At 42.8% G+C, this 20,147-nt stretch overlaps 1 protein-coding gene across 1 annotated transcript in view; it reads left to right on the top strand.

Moving 5' to 3' along the window:
• The first annotated feature begins 11,906 nt into the window (after positions 1-11,906).
• The window catches only part of LOC147427122 (UDP-glycosyltransferase 85A1-like), a 55,247-nt gene continuing 47,006 nt past the window's right edge, over positions 11,907-20,147 (top strand). Inside the window, exon 1 of the mRNA XM_086499199.1 lies at positions 11,907-12,508. Within this exon, the coding sequence (XP_086355325.1) occupies positions 11,998-12,508 (511 nt within the window). The 5' untranslated portion in view covers positions 11,907-11,997. The remainder of the gene's footprint in view (positions 12,509-20,147) is intronic.

Genomic DNA, 20,147 nt, shown 5'->3' with positions numbered 1-20,147 from the left:
TTGGTAGCCTTATCTCTTGAATTTGTGCTCTAAGAATTTTTTATAGTTCTTGATGAAGCCCAAATATTTTGTAATCATAGGCCTAAGTCTTGGATTTTTGCTTGGAGCCTTTCGTATTTCTTAGCAGCTTCTTCACTCTTTTTGTGAAGAGTCTCCATTTCATGCTATTCCTTATTATCCATTTGGGCTTCCATCACACTAACATTATTCTTTTGGAGCCTAAGAGAAATGTTAGGCTTCTCGCTTTCCCAGCACATCCATAAGGTTTTGCATGTAAAAACCTACTGCTCTAAAACATTCTATGTTAAACCTTTAGAAAAAGAAATACATGCATTCTCACACAGTAAAAACAGACCTTATAAATAACACACAAAGAAAAGAAACACTCAAAATGAAGCCTTCTCCTTCTCATGATGAAGACAAATGAGACTTATCCTTCTTATCTTAGTCTAGAATGTGAACAAGATGAGGAGTAGCTGGAGAGGAGGATATACACTTGTGTGGAAAAAAGAGGAGGTTGAGATTCTTTGAGATCACTATGGAGATGTACTGCCTCTTATAAGAGAGAAGGCCACCTTATGAATGCAGTCATGGGGGAGGTCAAGAAGGATTAGCCAATAATAGCACATGAGGATTGTAGTGTGTTGCTCATACATGTACATGCATGCACATGCAAGAGTGTGTGTGCGTATGTTTGATACCCTCAACATATACATGACCCATACAAGATCCAATTGTTTAAAATGATATAATAGATAACATTACATTAAAATCATTTACATTTGAAACCACTTAGTACAAAGAATTGGGTGAAAATTTATGAATGAGTTCTCATAAATATCTAAGTACAAGATCAAAGCGTACATGATATCACTTTGTAATGAAACTACAAATACAATAATATAGTCCATTGGAGAAGTTTTTAATGACCCTAGTTAAGGGAGAGAGTCCAATTGTTACTTGTCATCATCCAAACAAGCAAGAAGTTAGGACTGGCTTAATTGATTTGGGAAGATAGGTATCATACCTAGATGCCAATTCCCATCCCTATCACGCCTTACTAGAACCTAGTAAGAACTCCAAGAAAGGTACATAATGCAAGACAATAGTTTAGAAATTTTCCATGTATTGTAATTAAGAGATCACATAGGTTAATTTCAAGCTTCATGGATACATCACAATTTGATGTTACCATACGTAATATGTGAGCTTATATCCCAGTTGTTCTTGATCTTAAATCAATGAGTAATAACTCAGCATGGGGTAGAAGCCTTGCTTCTTTTTATATCCTTCAAAGCATGTTTCTTTGCACAACAAAAGATCTTTCCAAATTAAAGGTTAAAAACAAAGAAAAACAAGAAGAGCTTGAAATGGGCTAACATTGTTGCCCAACTGTGTTAAGTTGCCTCAAAATTCAGAAGCATGTGCTTGGTTGAGAGTGAATTTCATTCAAATTTTACTATCTTTGTTTGAATATAGCTCATAGCCATAGATTCTAAGAAACTTAGAGCTGTTGTATGTACATCATAAAACTTCTTGGCTTGGTTCATGCTGACACTTGGTGAGGGACCATTTAGACATGTTGCAAAGTCCCCCTAAGTTCGTATGCTGATAGCATAGTCCAAACATTAGATGCTTCTATGCAATATGCCTAAAGTTGAACCCTTGCTTGACATAAAGACTGTGTAAGAATAAAACATGATGGAGCTTCCGTGCTCATAGTAGTTAACGGATGCTTTTGTCGACATGGCATGCCATGGCAAAGAAATTGGCCTTGTCAATCATTTTACAAATAGTTGACCTTGTCGATTTGTATGTTATAGAGTGAGAATTATAAAAGTACCTTAGATATCCCAACATTGAAAGGAGATAGCTCAAAAAACTTATCTATCAAACTTTAGTTGCCCTAAACATCGTTCTTGCCAGCAACAACTTTTGCTTGCCAAGGTGGCATTGTAGAAAATTCTGCAAGATTGAATAAGTTCAAAATTTTAAACTTAAATTTAGCTTGCTTACCCACTTGATTGAATCACCACCCTCGGCATCAAAATTTAGAGCACCCCGTGGTGTGGTCATCTATGCAGGATACCGCATATGTGTAAAATCCTTGTTTCACCATGTATAATCACATCTTGATTGGCTTAATGAGCTTGAAACCCTGCTCGTGGTAAATACAAATCATGGTCATTTTTTATTGCATCTAGTTCAAAATACTTGCCTAGGAGCCATGTCCTAGCAAAAATTCAAACCAAAACACGCGGGGGGGGGGGGGGGGGGGGGGGGGGGGGAGAGAGAGAGAGAGAGAGAGAGAGAGAAAGAGAGAGAGAGAGAGAGAGATTGAATTATCGTCCACAGAGGTCACATATGACCTATGGGACCAAAAAACAAAACATTACAACACTTCTCTTAAGTGGAGATTGGGGTACATATCAATTAAGGACCGAGGGTCCATTGGCTAGGAAGAAAGAAAATAGCAAAAACTAGAACTAAGAGGGGTCAGATGTGGGGAAGGTCGGTTCGGGAGTTCAAAACTTTTGGATGAAGGCTCTATTGCCTCAATAGACATCCCATTTTCCTTGTTTGCGTGCTTCGTGTATCTTCTTGAGCTCGCTTGTTTTAGTCTTCAGTTGATTCGTAGTTAATTCTTCGGCGATCTAGAGATTTCATCCCTTGAGAAGGCGTGATTGGAGTAGCAACGTATCCACTTGTCTTTGTCCTTGAAGGGGAGGATACAATGCTTAAGTGGCACTTGCATGTGTGTGTCGTTGATCCAGGAGATGGTTTCAAGCTTTATGTTAACTAGTTGGAGAATATCGTTGAGCTTGGAGATGGCTTCTTTGAGAGTGTCTTCATCGGTGCACCATGGTGAGGGAAGTTCCCCAATCCTGACCTTGAGGCCGAGGGATTTTTGTAGCCGACGTTCTTGTAAAGTCGCATGTATCTTAGTGTTGATCTCCTTGGAGATGTTGTTTGTGGCAGAGTGGGTTTGGGTGACCTTTGCTTCAGCTTACTTCATCTTGTCAGCGGTGAGATCTACCATAGAGTCAAATCCTGCCTCAAGTTCGCTAAGGTGGGCCTTGAGGTCATGATTTTCTTCCATGACTCGGTCCAAGGCCTCCTGGAGTTGGTCAATGCAGTCAACCTTCCTCAAGGCTGCTACGATGGTGATAAAACTTGGTCGTGTTCTCGTGGGTGTCTTTGGTAGCGTTGGTGTTGTCTTTGCCTTGGTAGACATTATCTTCACCTTGTTGGTCAAGGAACAAGGTTGAGAAATTTGTGGCCCTCTAGTTCTATGATGAACTAAGCCAAGCCTTTGTGAATGCGGGTTACTGTCAATCAGCTAGTTGCCGAGCCAAACCGAGGCGAACTCACTGTAGCAAGAAGTGTGTGGCATGATGCGCAACTAGAGTAGCTAACAGATGCATGGAGATGCCACTTGACAAAGACCTGGTAGTTGTTATACAGACTTGTTGTGGCCGTAGTGTAAGGGAGGAGGGCGTGGCTATTAGCTAACGCCCCCCAAAGGGTAGCCCTCGCCCAGGGGAGACATGCAACAAAGCAAGGCACACACACACACACACACACACACACACACACACACACACACACACACACACACACACACACACACACACACACACACACACAGAGAGAGAGAGAGAGAGAGAGAGAGAGAGAGAGAGAGAGAGAGAGAGAGAGAGATCTAGAGACCCCTGTCAGCTTTGTGATTTGTAAGAAGGAGTATCCTTGCCTTCCCCCCTAGGTACCATGGCTTGACTCATTGCCCTTGGCATCAAGATTTATATCATTGTTTGCTCCTCGTAGACTCAAAGTCCAAATGCACGGCCTTGTCCTTCTTCATCTTGCATGATTGCTCAAGAAGTCATGCTTCACCTTCGCATGAGCTAAAGGCTCCTTGTATGCTTCTTGTATGAACTTCGAGCCTTGAAAGTTGACACCTTTGCATGAGCTAAAGGTTCCTTGTATGAATGATTGCTCAAAAAGCCATGCATAACCTTCACGTGAGCTAAAAGCTCCTTGTATGCATCCTATATGACCTTCAAGCCTTGAAAAGTACCTTGAAAAACCTTGAGTTACTTCTCCCATATAGGAAACTGTATAATTCTATTGCTTTGGCAGCATCGGTCCCTTACATAAACATGCATGCCAATGATCCTAGCCCCGTGGCGGCCAAGCGTTTTTAAGTTTTGGAATGTCGAACCCTCTTAGCCGTGGGCTACAACCCCTAATTGGGGAGGGTGAACAAATTAGAGCACGACCTTATGAACAAAAAGAAGGAAATTCATGGTGGTAAACAACATACGAGATGTTGAGTTAAAGCCCCATGTGGCCGTTAGGCTAGGTGCCTGCCCACTTCACTTATTCTTTTATGTACATAACTAAATAAGGGGCTCACACATACATGGTGAATTTTTTGCCCCTGCAAACGCAAGTCTCCTCCTCTTCTCTCTTCTCCATTGTTGTACACACATACACACACACACACTCTCTTTCGCTGATGCACTTCAACTAGTATCAGAGCTTGAGGATTGGAGAGCACCATTGGAGCTCGATAGAGAAGTGGGTGGGAAGAAAATTACACATCTGCTTTTGCTTGTCAAAAGGTGTCTTTTCAGGCCGATTATTGTGTCACCTGACCGATTTTTTGTGTTCTTTGACTTTGCAGAAGAAAGTCTTCTTAGAATCCTCGGCGATTTTGAGTTGCGTTGCTCAAACTGCCTATAGGTCATGTAGGTTGCAAATTTTGCAGATTAGATCTCTCCTGGTAAGAATGAGCATTCAGGTTGATTCCCTCTACTCCTATGTGTTCTACAACTTTGCAAAAGGAAATTTCTACAAATTTCACATGGTTTGGGAGTTATCTACTTCAGACATCATGGTGGTCTACTTTTGTAGGTTCTTCTGCATATAGATTTTTTGCATTGCAAGAGTTTTTGGTGTGTGAATATGTACGCATACACAAACATATACTTGGAGAATGATATACAGACCATGTATGTCTATTGTGACGATTTAGAGTGCTTTCAGAGCTGATTTTATACATTCATAGAGCTCGGATTGAGCTTAGTTGTTCTCTTGTTTTGTGCATTTACAAAGAGAGCGTGGCTTAAAAATTTCAGCAAAATATGTGCATAAGTTGAGAACATTTGGTGGATGTATGCGCTCTTGTGGACTCTCAGGATTCGAGAGCGGATTCATCATAGGTTATGCGCGTTGACTCGTGTGATGGAGCCGATTTTGGAGAGTGCGGTGCACAAGTTTGCAAAGAGAGTTTTATAGGCATTTATGGCATGATTGTGAGATGATTTGGATGCTCATTCCATGCATGTTTGGAGCATGCTTTGATGCTTGTTTGTATTTCCATATGGATGCACATAACGTGTGCTTTTTGGTGATGATAATTTCCATTTTGTAGTGGCATATGTGGACTGATTTTCAGCTATTTTAAAGCATCACTTTGTGCCATAATTTTGGCTCGTCTGCATCCAAGTTCTTGCTAGTAATTGCCTCGCTTGCAGAGTGCAATTGATGCACTTTTTGTTTTGGATTACAGGATTGTTTTCTAGGTTAAGAGAGTTGAGACTTTGGGGCAACTCATGTATGTGTGAGAGCGGACTTTGCGCATGATTTTCTCATGGTTTTGAGCATGTTTTATGGCATGTATGGTTATGATGACATAGCCAAAATACTGCCGAAACTCTGCCTTTTTTTTTGCAAATTTGTGTGCTTATGCACATGATTTGCAATCGCGTTTGATTGCATTTGGCACTCAGTGGTTGCTTTTCCATAGTGTTTTGACATCACATTGTGAGAGAGTTTGCTCATCGGATTATGTCATTTTACATGTATGCGGTACTCTCTTCAGGAGGAAGATTATCAATGATAGATTCATCGGTTATCGCATAGGCTCTTGGATTAGAACGGTTTTGGTATCATTTCAGTGGCTTTGATCACTTGTCTCATTACATTGATCACCATATTTTTTGAGAGTTCTCTTGGACAACTTATGCCTCAATGTATGTTTTATTTTGACAGTGCTTGGTGTATGGGTTATCCAAGCTTTGGCTATTGTCAATAGATCAATTTGTGCTTGATCTTGTTCATATTTTATCACCATGGATTTGGCAAGTACATCATTGTTAGTGTTTACGCTTTTCCATATGAGGTTTGATGGTTCAAAGTTCGAGCGCAGTTATGCATGATGCATTGACTTAGTTGGGCCAGGTGTTGCCACTACAGGGAATAGATGCTACGCCAGAGTCTATGATTGACAATGAGTATGAGGACTTGGACGAGCTTGCATGTTTGGCGATCATGTTGTACCTTACCGAGTCTATCGTATCAGTTTGTATGCATTTACAAATAGAGATTTATGACAGAGATTGTGTAATAATTTTAACACAATGAGTCTAGAGAGATGCCTACAATCAGGGGATGATCTCGCAGACACATAGATGGTGTGTGCTGGCATTGTGGTCACACAAGGCATGTACCTAGGCATTGTTTTTGGTAGATGAGACAGCACAGGAGATAACGTTGGCTGAGGTCATACTTGAGGATGACCTTGTACATGTTTTGTACGGTTTTATTTCCTCCCTCAAGCCACATTGGCCTTTACGTGGGAGGTTGTTGAGGTAAAGCCCCATGTGGCCGATTAGGCTAGGTGCCCACCCATTTCACTTATTCTTTTATGTACATAATAGAATAAGGGGCTTACACGTACATGGTGAGCTTTTTGCCCCTGCAAACACAAGTCTCCTCTTCTTCTCTCTTCTCCATTGCTACACACACATACACTCTTGCTCATGCACTTCACGAGAGAGAGAGAGAGAGAGAGAGAGAGAGAGAGAGAGAGAGAGAGAGAGAGAGAGAGAGAGAGAGAGAGAGAGAGAGAGAGAGAGAGAGAGAAATGGCGTTTCATGCAATGCTCAATTCAGCTCGCTACAGAGTCAAAGGGAACAGCCTGCTAGCCCTCGTGCTCCCAACAAGCCAAAACTCAAGCAATTTCATGAGGGCCGACCATGTGCCCTCTATGTGTGCAAGCGGTGGTTCTCGCCTTCTTTCCCTCAAAGCTTCACAAGTCTCGACCAACACATCATAAAAACCATGCTCATGCAAGTGCCCCTGACCTTGCATGCTTCATGCACCTTCAAGCATCCACAACCTTGCTTGCTGCTCCTCCATCTCCTTCCTCCTTCCTCAAAGCAAGCTAGAGAAGGAGAGACATCATTGATATGCTCACACACACACACGCACACACACACACACACACACACACACACACACACACAGAGATTCTCAAAGCATTGATACACCTTGGAGCTCCTCCATGCTTCTTGCCTTTCCTCCCTCCTAGCTCTGGTATGAGTGTAAGAGATTGGGGATTGCCACATGCTCTTCTCCACCCAACCGTCCTATTTATAAGCCCTTGGCCCTAGCTATATATCGACTCCTTCACCACATGTGTGTCCTAGTCCTTGGCTTGACATTGCATCACATTTGTTATGTTTAGTATGTTCTCCATCTTTGTTACACCATAATAGCAAATGGAGCATGATCATCCACTCTCTCTCTCTCTCTCTCTCTCTCTCTCTCTCTCTCTCTCTCTCTCTCTCTCTCTCTCTCTCTCTCTCTCTCACTCACACACACACACACACACACACACACACACACACACACACACAAGGTAATCAAAAAGCTTACTTGTTTCTCTCATGCTTGGAAACTGGTGCTCTATATTGGCTTTTTTACTAAGGTGGTGGTCACACGAGGCACAATCATCTTAGTAATTGGTAATTGCGCCTACTGCATTCAATTTCAAAATACTGAGCGTCTATTGGGCCGTTAGTGTGGTCAACCGCAAGATACGTGGCTTGCCTCACTACCACCTGGAGGTACTTGGGCAAAATGGTTTTCTCAGTTCTAGTGAGCTGGATCACTTATATTCGTGTGATCACTAACAAGGCGTAGCGATCCACACAAATTATTGATAATTGAGCCTTGCTACTTATAGCCCTTGGCTGTAGTAAGTAGGACCCCTTACCTTATGCCCTTCGGCCCTTGGTCTGCCCAAGACCTTGACACTTAGCCGTACCGAGCCCCCTTGGCCCTTGGTATGACATTACTTCCCCCTTGGAGAAGCATTTTTGTCCTCAAAAACAAAAGTGGTTGTATCTTCATAAGAACACTAATGCTTTCCATAGTGGCATTCTTCATGGATCGAGTTGTTCGTTGGACTAGAACATGGTTTAGTAGGAGGTTCAACGAAACCAAGAGTAACTTCTTGATTTTCCACATTGTTGTCCCTTTGCAACCGTCTTGTGTAACCGGCTCATATACAACATAGCATGTAGACTCCATCTAGAACTCACATGAGCATTCTAAACAAGCTATCACAATTAGGATGTACCCAAAAGAGATAAGCAAAGTAGAAATCCTTGAATTTCTACTTTATCGCATTAGTAAACAACCCCACCATAACTAGTGTTCAAGGTTGAAAACTTGATTTATACATGAAGAGACTAAACCAAGTCGCATACATGCTTTCTAATTGGATTTCTTGGTGCTAATGTACGCCCTTCGCATATCCTTTAGCACAAGATTACACTTGTAATCTGTCTATCCTCTTTGGATAACTGGAAATATTGAGGTATGTTTTCACATAATTTACAGACAATCTTCCAAAACGACTGATAAAAGGGGATCACAACGTCGTACAACATTGCTGAGGAATCAACAATTTCATGAATAACCATCTTGGTTAACTTGAAAGATACACAAGAACCCAAACCGAGCCATGAACTATATTGGTGATTGGTAGATCCAAAATAAATCTCATAGAGATACTGCATGTAGAGTGCAAAATGCTTTATAAGAAACTAATGTCATGAATATGCATGTCGCTCCAAATCAGTCTTTGCTAAACACTAGGGCCCATAACACCTAGTGTGTACACATTTAGCAAAAACAAATTTGAACCTGCATATCCCTGTCCGTCCCGACCCTTGGTTGGACATTGGACAATAATCGAATGTGAAGATCAATCACACCCTAGGTACCAATGAAACAAGTTCATCAATAGAACAGAGCCTTGCTACATGTATAAACAACCATCTGTTAAAGTTGTTTAACAATACTTGTACTTTAACAAGTTTGACAACGTATCCGACAATTTCTCACCAACATTGAAATTGTTCCTGATACGATGTGCGTAAAATGGTTATAATAATATATATCTTAAATAATAATGTCTGAAAAAAGGACATCCTTCAAGTACGAGATGTACTTGTGTGTGGAGGTAACACTTTGCAATGTGAGTGAGTGGGACCCTCATTAAACTTGCTCCCACTGGCTAAACCAAACTCATTGGGTTCCTAGACTATGTTGTATCGCATGTGACAACATGTGCCAAATCAAACCCTACAAATGGGCCCATAATTGCATAGTTCATAAATATATTTTGGACAATACGATGTGCCAAATCAAACCCTACAAATGGGTCCATAACTGTGAGTGCATAAATATATTTTGGACACTATGATCCAAAATTCTTGGCTCTTAAGCTTATTCATCCGACTTGAAAAAGGCAAGCAAAGCATATTAAAAAATGGAAATAAACCAAATCAGATGCATACCTGGAGGTTGAGCATAAATTTTACTAACCCGTAGTTATCTGCACTTTGCAAACCTAAAACATACAACTGGAAAGGTGCCTTACCATAAAACCAGCCTTGAAGATGTAGTTACCAATTACATGTTAAACACTAAAGGAAAGATTAGTGAAAAAAAAAAAAGGGAACTGGTAACCTTGGGTGTTGCCTTTGCAATCCAAACCCCTTGGTTAGCTTCTTGGTGTTGCCTTTGCAATCCAAACCCCTTGGTTAGCTTCTGGGTGTTGTCGTTGCAATCCAAACCCCTTGACTGTGTTGAGCCCAATTCCTGACTCTCAGCACCTACATCTTGCCAAAGTAGAGACACCATGTCAAATCCCAACCTTAGATGCTCTAGTACTCAATGCTCTTCAACGCACAAATATCAACACAACGATGCATGCTAGTCCCTTGTCATGAGCATACCCGCCATGGGGTTTCGTTGTGAGCATCGACTCGTCTTGAGGTCTTTAGCTATGTTTGCAATTCATTGTGAAATGAAGGCCACACATATTGTTGACTTGCAACCCATATTCTCATGCTCGGTCCGTAAGGCATGTTGTACAGTGTAGTGGGGTTAGGATTCATCAAGCTTTGTTAATCGACACAATGGCATCTTGAGAATCTTGGTGATAGGCATGAAGGAATCAAGTCCTATTGTCATGGGTAGGATGACTCTTGCTTGAACTTTGGTTCATCAAGCTTCAAAGGAGATGACTCTTGTTTGTCCATCAAGCTTCAAAGAATGTTTACATAGTGGTCAACCATATTGTAAAAAGTTACATCATGAGCTCGTCGTTGAGAAAATCATATGGTAGAAAGTTCTTGTAAAAGAAACATCAAGGATGAGTAGAAAATAATCTAAGTGCTCTAACCATGTGCGATGCCCCCTGCAGCGTCCCCTCCCTAGTGCTTTGAAACCAACTTGCACTTTGCTTGGCCACATCGCTTGTGTTAGTGCCATCATATCTTAAATTGCATTCTGTGTTCTTGCTCAAGAGCTGGAGGCATTGGTGGCGAGGCATGCCTATTGTTGGTGCCGAGACGGTGACACCCTTTCGACTGGGTCAAAATAGGAGGAGGAAAAGGCATGTTTGTTTTCGCTACAAATGATCAAGGGTATGGATTTGTCCAAGTGGTTCTCTCTCCTCTGAGTCTTGCCCAAAACTATGTTGGGCTACTGGCGTCCACACTATCTTACATGGACATGTTTGAAATGGGATCTACGATTGGGAGCAAGTGGGCCGTCCGATGCACATATGTTAATTTAGGGCTAAAAGTAAAGTTGGGTAGGCTTGTAAAGTCAGGTCATTTTTCACACCCCACCTTTTTGAATGAACGCCCTCACCCAACCATGTGCTCTAACTCTGACCACTACGCCTGCATGTGATTATTGAAATATAGGCCCCTGTCACCCTGGGACATGCGACCACACATATAGTCACACTGGGTCATTAACAAAACCATGCCCACATCCTCCAACAAATTGGCTATAGCCAAGTGCTAGGGTATTCGGGTTCCTAGGCAACGCATAGTTCTGAGCTTCTTTCGCACACACAATTTTTGCAATTGGGTGCTTCAATGGAAAGTTGATTAGCCTGTCTTGCCTGCCCCTCTGACAAATGCTCGAGGCCAACTTTTACTTTTTTCACAGTGAATGGAATGCTGCCATCACAACATGGCCTTGCACACCCTGTCCCAATGTGACAGGGGCAATAGGAGGTTTGGGTGTGTTATATGGGCCCCTAATATTCAACCATAGATCTCCAATGGAATAATATTGAACGACGCAAGCACATCTAGTACAACTCGCTACCAAAGATGGTATCCCTTAGTGCTATGTGGTCTCAAAAAAACTGTAGTGGTGCCTTACCCAGCTCAAGGTCACATTAACCCTTCTATGCAACTGGCCAAACAACTGGAGGTTTGGGTGTGTCATATGGGCCCTAATATTCAACCATAGATCTCCAATGGAATAATATTGAATGGCGCAAGCACATCTAGTACAACTCGCTACCAAAGATGGTATCTCTTAGTGCTATGCGGCCTCACACTGTAGTGGTGCCTTACCCAACTCAAGGTCACATTAACCCTTCTATGCAACTGGCCAAGTAGCTGGAGGTTTGGGATAGTTTCCTTCGATGTTAAAATTCTCTTCTTCTAAGAGGAACATGGTATAAGCTTTCTATTACCAAAGTGTGGTAAATTGGTTATGCCATTTCCCTCTTGAATAACAGGTCTTGAGCTCAACTGTCCTCGTTAAGGTCTCTTGGATAGTTTCCTACGACATTAAAATTCTCTTCTTCTTCTTCTTCTTCTACCGAAGATGGCATCCCTTAGTGCTAGGCGGCCTCACGCTGTAGTGGTGCCTTACCCAGCTCAAGGTCACATTAACCCTTGTATGCAACTGGCCAAGCAGCTGGCCTTGCAACACTACACCATTACCTTCGTCAATACCGAGCATAACCATGAGCGCATTGTTGCCTCACAACCCCAACAGGCAGATCTTCTGCAAGAGGAGGGCTTGAACATCCGCTTTGCACACATACCAGATGGCCTCCCTCATTATCACGATCGCATGTCGAGCCTCAGCACTTTGTCGCATGCTATTGATACTCATATGCCCGCCCCTTTCGAAGCCCTTGTCACCCAACTTTGCTCTTCAGATGATTCACGCCCCACCTGCATCGTCTCTGATGTGTTTATGCTCTTCACCCAGGACATTGCCAACAAATTTGGCCTTCCCCGTGTTGCTGTTTGGTTCCAATCGGCTGCAAGCTTTGCTATCCATGTCCACATGCCCTCACTGATCAGTCAAGGCTACGCCCCGTTTACAGGTACGGGCCGTCCCATTTCATTCTGATTGGTAGCGCAACTGAAATTCAGGGAGGAAATAGAAAGTTTAAGGCTCTTGTTACAGCAAACATAAGCGTTGTCAAACAATTTTGGGGGGAAGAGAGACAAACTTTTCTGGACGTGGAAACATGTATTTTGATTATTGTGATGTGAACCCGTTTGAATGGAGAAGATCTCTCATATCAATGTCATGAAATTGTTGATGAATATGTTAAGCTTTGAAGCATAGTGTACTGAAGCTCAAAGTTTGTAGATATGGTAAAGCAAATTCGAATGATACCTCAAGTCATCTTGATCCGAATCTATGGATTTTTTTTTTTTTTTGCAATAAAAAATTATTGTAGGTTCTCTATGTGTCTGGTTTGTATGTTTTTGTGCAAGTGTTTTAGCCCTCCTTATAATTTATAGTTCACACTTTTATGACCTTTTGAAGGTGTAATATATAAACATTTTTGTGCAAGTGTTTAAGCCCCTCGATAATTCATTAATTCACACTTTTATGACCTTTTGAAGGTGTAATATATAAACACCTTTTTTGTGAGGAAAATTTGTATCGTCTTGAGGCTTTCTTCAAGTTCTTCAACTTCTGGATGAGGTTTATATGGAGGATTGAACGCAATCTCACAAGAGTATGTGCAATCTGGTATGTGTCTCGTTTGTGTTTGATTTACATCACTTTGTTGCTTCACAGGTCTAGGGCATGCATTGTTTGGTGAGGAGGTTTGAGGTTGTGGAGGATAGGGCCATTAGTGCTTAGTGCAAGGAAGACGAGAAAGCCATGCAGCTCAGTGCTAGAGGGCTATTGCAACTCAGTGCAAGAAACGTTGAAACTCCCTCCAAGATGACAATGTGCATTAAGTGTAACTAAAACAAAACATTCCCGTAATCATCACGGTCGCTATGACTCTGTCGAAAGAATCCACTTGGAAGTACACTTTTTGAATGGTTGTTTGAAGACAACTTTTTTTTTACCACTCGTATTTTCTAGAGAGAGAATACCGAAAATTCTATTTTCATAGAAGGCCCTCCAAATGAACTTCGCCCGCCTAATATGGGCTCCCTTGGGCAACTATATATGGAGCCAGGGTTACTTATTTCATACGTTGTATTTGGTAGTCATGGGGCTGATTGCCCCCTTTTCTCACACCTTGCATCTCTCTCTCTCTCTCTCTCGCTCTCACGGTCTGATACCAAGTGGCAAGCGTGTTTTTATTTAACTATAGGAAGGAATGAAGTCATCTCTAGGTGAAAATTCTCTTTGCTGTTAAATCCTACTATTGTTGACTAATTTGTGAGCATGCCCATGTCCTTGCTACATCAAACAAAAGGACATTTAAGCAAACGATTCAATTGGTGTCTTAGTTCTTGAAATACTAAGGAAGTGGTAGTCAATTGATTGACATCACATGGAGGCTAACCCATGTTGGTTGTTTCTGTTGATAAGCATGCTTACCCTGCAAGCTGGCCTGATGGCTTCATAGCTAGTCTTGTGGTGTTTAGGGATTAATTCGATTATTCAGGTAAGAGGATGATTGACCTGTCATTGTGTATAAAACTATTCAATGTCTCTTTATAGTCTACTGCAGTGGCAGATTGTGCATTAACAATAATTCGGCAACTTTTTTTGCTTATCATGCTAATGGAGAGCTCTTCTTTTTCTGGCCCTGATCCATTTTATACATTTTTTTTCCGAGAAAAAGATCCTTCCATTAGTTAATAAAACTGCCCATAGGGCTACAAACCACCTCTGTCAAAGTGGGCTACATCAAAAGCATGGAGAGACTCTCCCAATGAGTAAACAAAATATCTACAATGAGGGCTGAATCACAAATCGGAGGAGAAAAAGCTACACAAGTGGCTGGTAGTGCTATCTAGGTACACCTTGGACCATGGCGAAGAAAGGCTCTGGGCGCCAGAGTTGCACAAAAGCCTCTCTGCACTCCTGCATGCGGTCGGAGCTGCTCGGAAGTCTCGAACCCCTGAGAGTGTGAATCTGCGTAGCCAAAAGTCTCGAACAGTCTTTGCCGTTGGGACAGGGCGAGCCTCAAAGATGCGGAATCAGCGGGCCGGCCAAATAAACCAGAGTGTCAGGCCATAGACGAGCTCCCAACACACCTCTCTCTCACTGCACCAGCATCAGCCGAAGAACCCAAAGCCAAACCACTGTGCCGTGGGGCAGTCCCACAGACAGTGACGTTGACTCTCCAAAGGATGGCCAGCAGGTGCATAGGTTGCCAAAAAGCCACTGTGTACTAGCTAGCTCCCAACTGCCGTAGCTTTGTGTGCAACTAGCCACTGGTGTGCGGATTAGTGGTGCTAATCCTATATTTAAGACTTTAACTTCATACTTAAGATCAAACTGAGACTCAAGAGATTGAATGTGTGTTTGATTGATTGAATGAATGCTTTAAAACTGAGTACAATAGGCTCCTTATTTTGGAGAGAAAGAGGCACAAATGGAAAGACACGTCTCATGGTGAAGAGACGCAACTTTAGACGTAAAGACACATCCTTTTGGCGAAGAGCTACAACCATTGGACGAAGAGTCACAACCGTAGAGCGAAGGGTGTGACCAGCCCCGTCGAAGGAGTGTGGCTTTTGGGGAAGGGGCACGTCTTTTGGGCGAAGGGTCACGACCATCCAAGCGTAGGGGTTCTCCTTGGCATGGCACTTCGCGTATCTGTAACTAGGAGTAGATGTAATACTGCAACATAGTCACAATTGTGACATTCCCTCGCATTTAAAATGAGAGCCGGTGTCAAAGAAATAACTTTTGATGTTGGTAGAACTCTGGAAAAGCATTGAATTGTCGAAAATCTTCAATCTTTGAGTTATCAGAAACCTTTGTCTTGAACCTTTGCTTCTTGTGAAACGTTTTTGCTTTGACTGCTAAATCCCATGTCATTGCATTATTCAAAGACTTTTTAGAAGAATCTGGCGTAATCAGGTTGACTGCAGCAAGAGATTGATCTTCAAAATTCTTCATGCAATGTAAGATTTTTGGTTCAAAATCTTCCGGTAACTGCGAAATATTTGGGGAAGAGGAAATCTTCTGTAAGGTGCACCGGAATGAATGTTTGAACTTTGCTTAAGATGAGTGCTCCGAACTATGCTCAAGGTTCCTTTTGTTCTTATGGAAGGGAAAGCCTTCCGTTCTTAACGAGAGAGTGCAATGGACACGAACAAAGTGAATGGACACTGTGCGTGAAAGTGAATGCGACTGAGAGATAGAGAGAGAAGAGAATACGACACCAGAATGTTGTCAAAACCCTCCTCCGAAGGCCCCACTCTATGGCGAGAGCGGCCTACTTATGATTGCACAAATCTCTACAATGCTTGGACTTGCCGACGATGTCGACGACAAGAGGATGACGACGATGAGAACGACGACGAGATGGGCTGTAATCTGGAAATGCTAAGGGCTGAAATCTGCAAATCTTTATCTGCTGAATTCTGACTCTATGTCAATGATGATGTCGATGGCGACGATGCGACGACGACGCGCTAAAACGCAGATGCTGAAATCTGCGTTTTCCGGGCTGAAACTGTAAACCTTGCGGAAACTGACTGTGCGGCGAGGATCTATTGCGGGAAGGTGAGATCTGTGAGGTTCGGGACTTGATCTGCGATGTTTGATTGCTGAAAACTGAAAACGCTGGTACTTAAAGAGGTTCCCGCGAAGATCTGCAAAAACGCTGGCTTGTCTGGCAGATCCAAAAATGCTAGGGCTGATCTTTGTGCTGATGTAAAACGTTGGGGTTCTGCGGTGGGAAACTGCTAACGCTAGATCTGATTTGTTCCTTGCTGTCGTCAGGTTGATGCAGATGCAAAAACGCTGGCTGATCCGGGTTCTTGTCCAAAAAACGCTAGCTTTGCTGCAGTGATGCAAAAACGCTAGGCCTCTTGGGTTTTGCTAAGAAGTTGTCTATCGAGCTTGTGCTCCTGCTGCCTCTTTTGCCAGAAAGTGCTAGCGCTAGATTTTCTTATATACAAACTTAGCAAAATTGCCCTACCTACTTTCCAACAAAAGTCACTTAAAAATAATAAGTGAAAAATGTCAAAAATAGGGAAAATAGGTCTATGCACTGTAAAAATGCTACTGATAGGATTTTGAATGGAATCTAATGGTCATTGTCACGTGACACATCCAACCCTATGTGTCTGTGGACAAGCTATAGCACAACAAGGGTTCAGTCAGTCCAATCAGTCTAGATTAGAAGTGATCTGACACTTTTGTGAGTCTATTCGTAGACCGTGCATGCCCAGTCACTTAGTGTAGATACATATCCTCTGGTTGCACACAGCATGATCATCAGCATTCCCATCAGAATCCATCAGAATCAATCAGGGGAATTTTCCAGTGCATTTAGCCTATTTTACCTATTTTTGGCATTTTTCACTTATTAATTTAAGTGACTTTCCAACAAAAGTAGGTAGGGCAATTTGGGTAAGAAAATATATAAGCAAACCAAAGCTAGCACTATTTGGCAGAAGAGACAACAGGAGCCAAGCTCAGCAGGCAACTTCTCAACAGGACCTTGGCGGTTTCCCCCACCGAGCAAGAAGACCATCGCCAGAAAACCCCTTCCACTAGCAGATAGCGTTTTTGCATCAGATCTCCTTGCAGCAGAAACCAACTGACCTAGCGTTTTTGCCAACAGCTTTCCTAGCGTTTTTGGATTTCAACATATGCAGAGATTCAGCAGCAGATAAAGACCAACAAGATTCAGCCTAAAGTGTAGCAGATTCAGCCCGGTATGTCACGTGACACATCCCAACCCTATGTGTCCGTGGACAAGCTACACCACGGCAGGGTTCAGTCAAGTCTAGATTAGCAGTGATCTGGCACTTTTGTGAGTCTATTCGTAGACCGTGCATGCCTAGTCACTTAGCATAGATGCTATCCTCCGGTTGCACACAGCATGATCATCGGAATTCCCATCAGAATCCATTAGCATCAGTTAGGGGAATTTTCCAGTGCATTTAGCCTATTTTCCTATTTATAGGTTATTTTCACTTATTATTTTTAAGTGACTTTCCAACAAAAGTAGGTAGGGCAATTTTGGTAAGTTAATATATAAGCAAACCCAAGTTAGCACTTTCTAGCAGAAGAGGCAGCAGGAGCTTCCCGCTCAACAGGCAACTTCTCAGCAGTACCCCCCTCAACATCAAGATCCATCGCCATCCATTTCCCCCATCTGGCGTTTCCTCCACAACAGTCAGCTATCGCCATCAGGACCCATCTCTTGGCGTTTTCCCCCTACAGCCTAGCATCGCCATCAACCTTATTTGTTGGCGTTTTTGCCCCCTGCATTTCAGCGTTTTTACCATCAACTACTAACGCTCAGAAAACAGTCCATTTCCAATAGGAAAAGCATATGCTGTACCAGCGTTTTTCAGCATACAGTAGCGACCATAAATCGCAGCCTGAAGAGTGATTACATCAGCGTTTTTAATCATCAAGTCAGCCCCGACCAGGACAGTGAAATTCAGCCACAGATCATGCCCGAAAACAGTCCATTTTCAGCCCCGAAGACAGTCCACGATTCCAGTTGAAGAAGATGACGTATTCAACCATCGTCGTCATCGGCATAGTCCCATTGCATCAGTCCATTGCATTAGCATTGTACACCTTTGTGCAATCAAAGATTTGACCACTCTCGCCGACGAGAGTGGGGCCTTCGGAGGAGGGTTTTACAAACTCTCGGGTATCGTATCTCTTCTCTCTCCTCTCAGTCTCATTCACTTGCACGCACAATATCCACTCACTTTGTTCGTGACCACAACACTCTACAAGACGGAAAGCTCTCTTTCCCTAAAGAACTAAAAAGAACCTTGAGCAATAAAGATCACTAATCTTGAGAAAATACAACATTCATTCCGCTGCACCTTACATGGTAAGAACCTCGGTTTTCAGCCTTTAGGAACCTCTATTTTCAGCCTTAAACCTGCCGAATTTCAGCGTCAAAGACCCACCGAAAACAGCCCCCAAATCAGCGTTTTTGGCTTAGTCGTAGATTTCAGCCCATAGCGTTTTTGGACAGTAGTAGGAAGATTGCAGATTTCAGCCCTAGTGTCGGCCTCGTCATCCCCGTCGTCGTCGTCAACGTAGCCGAGACTTGCATCAGTCTCATGCATTCCATTTCTACCAGATTGTGCAATCATAAGTAGACCACTCTCGCCGACGAGAGTGGGGCCTTCGGAGGAGGGTTTTACGTCTCTGGTGTCGTATCTCTCTTCTCTCTCTATCTCTTAGTCTCATACACTTGCACGCACAGTGTCCATTCACTTTGTTGTGATCATAGCATTCTCTTATTAAGAACGGAAGGTTCTACCTTCCATAAGAACAAGAAGGAACCTTGAGCACAGTTCGGAGCATTCATCTTGAGCAAAGCGCAAACATTCATTCCGCTGCACCTAACAGTCATGCTGTGTGCAACCAAAGGACATCTAATCTAAGTGTCTGGACATGCACGGTCTGCGAACAGACTCACAACAGTGCCAGATCACTTGTTGGACGGATACGCCGTGACGGACGTCAGCATAGCGAGAACTCACCTAACATGTAATGTCAACTGAGGACGAAGCTCGACCCGCAGGCGCGTGGAAGCAAGCAAAGGGTGTCAACCTCTACTCGACCGACTAGTGACTACTTCCTATAGAGATATCAAATCTACATGCCATGGGTTCTGTGAATGTGAGTCTCCTATGATGCTACCGCAAGCCAAAAGCCCATTAGACGTTCTCGAAACGTTACGAAACTTGAGGGATATCCTATCAACACCAATAGGCCACTCTCCCTAAGGTCCGTGACCAAAAAAACCTACTCAATATCCTTCGTGCAGAAAACGCGTAGGATGTCTGGCCCGTTTTTGCAGGTCGACGTTTCAGAAAACTAAAGTGCCTAATGTGTAGCTCTACTCGCTCTGATCACGTGGATATGCTGAAATGCAAAAACGGACAACAGATACTCACCGAAACTCCAAAAGTAGCTCGCGGGTGAATTTGCCAAAACACAGACGAACGCGTGTGATGTAAGCATCAACGCGTAGCTCTCCTCGTGGGCAACACACTGCTGCTCTCCGTTTGCGATTCCGACCACCGTAGCTCCTGTAGCGCACACACACACTCTCTCACTCTCTCGCAGTCTCCCAACGACACAGAAGATCAAATTTATTAGAAGTCTCCTTACAAAGATTTAGGTTTTGGCTTATATACTAAGCCTTAGAAAACCTAATGTCCGACCAAAATGACGTGATTTGTCCCTATGCTTCTATAGAGCTTAATTACAACACTGTGAGCTGGCTTTGCTCATCCAACAAGAATCTCTGGTCTAAATACAATTGCCGACTTAAAATGTGAAGTTCCCGTAAACATTAAAAAGTGGCCGTAATGGCTCAAAATAATAATAACGGGATATTCGATGATGTCCATGAGCTTTGTATCTTCACATTACAGCATCCATCTTTATCTTCATCACTTCATCAACATCTTTATTTGGAATCTTTAGAGAATCTTTGAGGAATCTTTATGGAATCTTTGTGGAAAGATTGACCTTTCAACACTCTCCCCCTCCGAAGTCTTGTCGTCCCCGACAAGACCCTATGTCTGCAGTGGCCT

Source organism: Adiantum capillus-veneris, chromosome 24, assembly GCF_014529385.1.
Source record: "Adiantum capillus-veneris isolate H3 chromosome 24, ASM1452938v2, whole genome shotgun sequence".
Classification (NCBI taxonomy): domain Eukaryota; kingdom Viridiplantae; phylum Streptophyta; class Polypodiopsida; order Polypodiales; family Pteridaceae; genus Adiantum; species Adiantum capillus-veneris.
Note: the sequence above shows the minus strand (reverse complement) of the source record. Positions and strands in the feature narration are given on the sequence as shown.